Source organism: Parasteatoda tepidariorum, chromosome 9 (assembly GCF_982258835.1).
Source record: "Parasteatoda tepidariorum strain Cologne lab strain chromosome 9, Ptep-v5.0, whole genome shotgun sequence".
NCBI classification, from domain to species: domain Eukaryota; kingdom Metazoa; phylum Arthropoda; class Arachnida; order Araneae; family Theridiidae; genus Parasteatoda; species Parasteatoda tepidariorum.
In genome coordinates this window covers 49009554-49014142 of record NC_141763.1, presented here as the reverse complement: position 1 = coordinate 49014142, position 4589 = coordinate 49009554, and the positions used below count along the sequence as shown (strand labels likewise).

At 28.9% G+C, this 4589-nt stretch overlaps 1 protein-coding gene across 1 annotated transcript in view; it reads right to left on the bottom strand.

Annotated features, from left to right (window-relative positions):
* LOC147804044 (uncharacterized) overlaps positions 1-655 on the bottom strand; it is a 963-nt gene extending 308 nt beyond the window's left edge. The window contains exons 1-2 of the mRNA XM_087151395.1: positions 219-655; positions 1-170 (exon numbers count right to left, since the gene is read on the bottom strand). The exon at positions 1-170 is cut by the window's left edge and continues 308 nt beyond it. Coding sequence (XP_087007521.1) covers positions 1-170; positions 219-655 — 607 coding nt within the window. The remainder of the gene's footprint in view (positions 171-218) is intronic.
* Between the last annotated feature and the right edge of the window lie 3934 nt (positions 656-4589).

Below are 4589 nucleotides of genomic sequence, written 5' to 3'. Positions count from 1 at the left end.
AGTACTCCGGAGGGTGGTTGCCCTTAGTAACCTCGGAGAGCAGTGTAGTATGGAAAAACACTCTGGGCAAGCCCGCAATGGGACATACAGGACTGCAGATGAATTGCGGATCAACATTGAACTCTACTGCATCAAGCGAAAGGGCCCGAGAAAGAGGGCTGTCCTTTTTGCTTAATTGGCAAAATTATCAAAGATTAAAAAATCTTTGATAACTTTGCCAATTAAGCAAAAATTCAGCAGTCCGATTCTGAGTGCCCAAGCTAGCCAATTTCGCATAGTATTTAACAAGGTTAAATTCCCTTCTCATTTCCAAGGGCTGTAAATTTGTTTCATATAGTAGAATATGACTCGGGCAACTATTACGCAATCCAGAAATAATTCTGGCTGCACTATGCTGAACTTTTTCAAGCTTCTGGAGATTACTGGCCGAAGCACAGGAGTAGACCTGGAAACCATATTCCAATATGGGTCTCACGAGGGCAGTATAGGTTGTTCTAAGGGTGGCTGAGTCAGCCCCCCAGTCTCTGCCTGCGATATACTTTAGAATATTGAGACGACTTCTACTCCTGTTAACCAGGGAGTCAATGTGTCTATTACAATAAAACTCTGGGTCTACGATAAAACCCAAGTATTTAGGGTTTTTGTCATAAGGCATCCGAACTCCGCCGATGAAAATCTGAGGTTGGTAGTTGTATAAACGTCTATTTGTGGTAAAAAATGAAGTCACCGATTTTAAGGCATTGAAAACAAGTTTGTGGTCGGCCGCAAAATCATTTATAGGTCTTGTAACACTACTTGTAACTAGGACTGGGCTATAAATCGATATATCGCGACATATCGATTTAACGCCTATATCGGCAAACCGATACAGCAACTTTCATTCCAAGCGATGCATCAGAAATCTGATTTAAGCCGTCGAGTGAAGAAGACGATATAGCGATACACGCAAGGACTTTCTCTTACGTTCCGATGCCAACTCGCGCTGTGGAAGACGATATTGTTTCGTTATGTTGAGACGGCCTTGACTGATGAGCGGTAGAATCAGAATCACTTTTGAGACCTTATATCGTTATATCACAAGTTCGTTTTCGCACCTTCGCGATTTGAAATCGTTTCTTGTAGATTATTTTCAATGGGATTAACTTCGTGATCGCCGTCGTAACCTTGTTCTGAACACAATCTATTATTGAAAAGAATTTATAAAGAAAAGTTTCTTCATTAATTAGGTAAGTTTTTTATTTATTTTCTGACAAAACTTTTTTTATATTTTTAAATGTGAAAATTATCGGAAATCTAATTTAAGGCATCCATAAGGAATTAAATTACAAAGTAAATAAATTTGTTAGGTTATTTTTTTACTTTCTTTTAATTTATTAAAAACCTTTCGGATAAAACTTCTAATAATTTAATGGGCTTCTATTACTGATTTTAAATTTATAAATCTTGAGTTGTTTCTAATTTTAGAAATAAAGTTAAAACAAAACTTATTTTTTGGACATAAGTCAATAAACTTTATTTGTTCAAAAGAATTTGAAAAGTTTGCGAATTTTATTCATTTCTTTTTTTTTTTATCAATTACTACTTCGTTTTATTAGAGAGTAAAATCATTATTTTTTTTTAATTTTCGTTTTATATTATTAGTTAATTAGCTAAATATATTACCGAATATCACAATTCTTTTGTTTTTATTTTTAAGAATTAAATTAAGAAACTTTGCCTTACTTTGTTTTTCGTTCATAATTCGATCATTATTTAATTTAATTTAATTATTTATATCAAATAATAATAAAAATAGTGTTTAAGAAGCTTTTTTTTCTAAAATTTATTTAGCTCTTTGTTTTAAGCATACAAATAATTTTTTAACGAACTTATTTTTTAAATTTTGTTCCTATGCTGTTAGGTAAATATATTGATAAATTTCACTTTTATTTATTTTTTTATTTTTAAACTAAGAAATCTTTTGTTATTTGCTTGATCATTTTTAGAAAATATAACAAAACTTGTGTTTACTTCTTCATTAAGAATTTGAACATTACGATCGAACTTAATAATTCTCTAATTATTTACGCATAATAGTACAAGCAAATATTGATTTGTTAAAAAAAGTTTCTTTTTTTTTAAAAAAAAAAAAAAATATTTTTAACACTTTGTTTTAAGTGTATAATGAATTTCTTAATAAACTTTTTTTTTAATTTTTTAAATTTTCTTTCAATAATTTCAGCTAGATATCTTTATAAAATTCCCTTTTTATTTTTAAACTGAGAAATCTTTCAGAAAACGAAAATTTTAAGAAATTATTACAAATCTTATGTTTACTTTTTAGTTTAAAATTCGAACATTTTTAATTTTAAACTTCGGCTTTTAGTCAATCTAACTTTTATTTTAATTAAAATATATTTTGAAATTTTAAAATGAGCTTTTGTTTAATAACAATATTCTTTTTTCATTAAGGGTGTTTTAGGGGTTAACTTAAATTAAGACTGCTTATACCTTATAAACGATAAGGAAGTGCAAATATTTCATTCTGTATCTATACACACAGTTTTTCAATAAATATTTTAAGTAAGATTTGTACATCTTAGTCAATTTATTTAATATCTTTCTTTAGCAAAACATATATATTTTCAAATTAATAAATTGATTTAAATCAATATGCGTATGAAGTCTTGATAGAAATCTGACTTTCTGTGCCTTAAAGTAAATGAAATTCAAAAATACTATATCGCGATACATCGCTATATCGCGATGCAAAACTGACGATATATCACGATATATAATTTCTAATATCGCCCAGTCCTACTTGTAACACTAATTAATTAGCATATATAAAGTATGCATTGTGAAAAAAAAAATTTGGCTCTTTACTTTTTACTAATTGTTAACAGTTGTAATTCACAAATATTGTACATGTTCTAAAATTTCTATTTTTTACTCAATTTATCCCATATTTTTCACGTTTTTATGTGTAATTAATGAAAAAGTTAAAGTAATTAACGCATTAATATCCTTAAAATATTTTGATAAAAGTTTGCTTTTATTAACAGATATTGGTTTCATAGTTGATATTATTTTCTGTACAGTGCTGGGGAAAAACGGAACTCCTTGAATACATTTTGATTAAAGGATCGGATTTTCTTGTATTAGGACACAACTATTCACGAGCGTGACATCAATTATGTTAATTAATTAGTACAAACGATATTTTAAGGTATAAAAGAACGATATTTTATGCATCAGACACAGAAACATACTTTAATTTTCTCTGAATAAATATATCTTTGATTCGACAAATTTTGAATTTTGTATCCTTAATATTGAGGTGAGGTTATAGCCACAACCTGGAAAATATGATGAAAGTATGATCTCAATAATTTGGGGAGTACCGTTGAACGTTTTGTTATGTTAATTTCACTTCGCCTTTCGAAATTGATGAAAAGCTTCAAAAAGGGTCTTGGTTATCGCACTTTCTTAAGTCGTTTATCCAAAGATCCTATTTGAAAAATATTTTTTTAATATTTATTTATCATTCTTTACTGTTTAATTTATTAATGATAGAATTTTTTTTAAATAATAAGATATTCACATTTTTACGTCGATTTAATATACTTATGATAATTTAAAAAAAACTTTATTTTTTTTTTTTTTTTTTTTTTTTTAAAGGCGATTTTTTTAATATTTTTTATGCGGAAATTAACATCGGGGGAATAAAATTTTCGATCTTTTTCCTGTTTTAAATATTAGTACCATTTTCTTCAGATATTTTCTGGCATTCACGGATATTACTTATTCCATATTATCCAGATACTATTGGAACCACTTGTTTCTAATTGGGATCATATTTACCCTTTCACATACTGTGGGTTAAAGATTCAAATCCATTAAAAAAATGTAGGTTTCTTCACAGGAGTGCGTTCTGTGTCCGACTTCCTAACTTAAAATATCTTCTGCACTAATTAGGTATGTTTAAGATAAGATTGATATTAAAAAAGCTCTCTCTCTCTCTCTCAGTTCATTCTACATAATTTACATGTATTGAATTTCAATATGAGATAAAAACGTTCATGTATTAGGGGGACCGGAAAGTAATGTCGTTTCGGTGCATTTCATATTTGTTATCAAGATTTTATTTTTAATCGATAATATATTCACCCTCGTTAGCAACAACTTTTCAATGCTGGATAGAAAATGATTTGAAATGGTTTGAAAAAAAAAATAAATAGGTTTTTAAAACTAACGAATATTTAATGCGCCGAAACGACATTACTTTCCGGTCCCACTAATACGTATTCTGTAGTCTTAAATCCCTAGCATTTATAGGAAATTAGTATGCCTTATTATTATTAGTATTGAATTTGTTCTCACGGTATTTTAGTTGGCGATAACTTTACTCGGCTCGTATTGCCAGGATATTTCTCGTGATGGTTCTTGGCCTGATAGTTTACCCCAGGGCTCGAAAAAACTCAGAAATTTTACCCGTCCCCGAGGACGGCTTGTCCAACAATGTACCCGTCTTCCTTTGAAACTAACCCGTCGTTTCTAAATAAATAAAAATATTATTTTTTCTTATTTATTACAAGCATTTATATAAA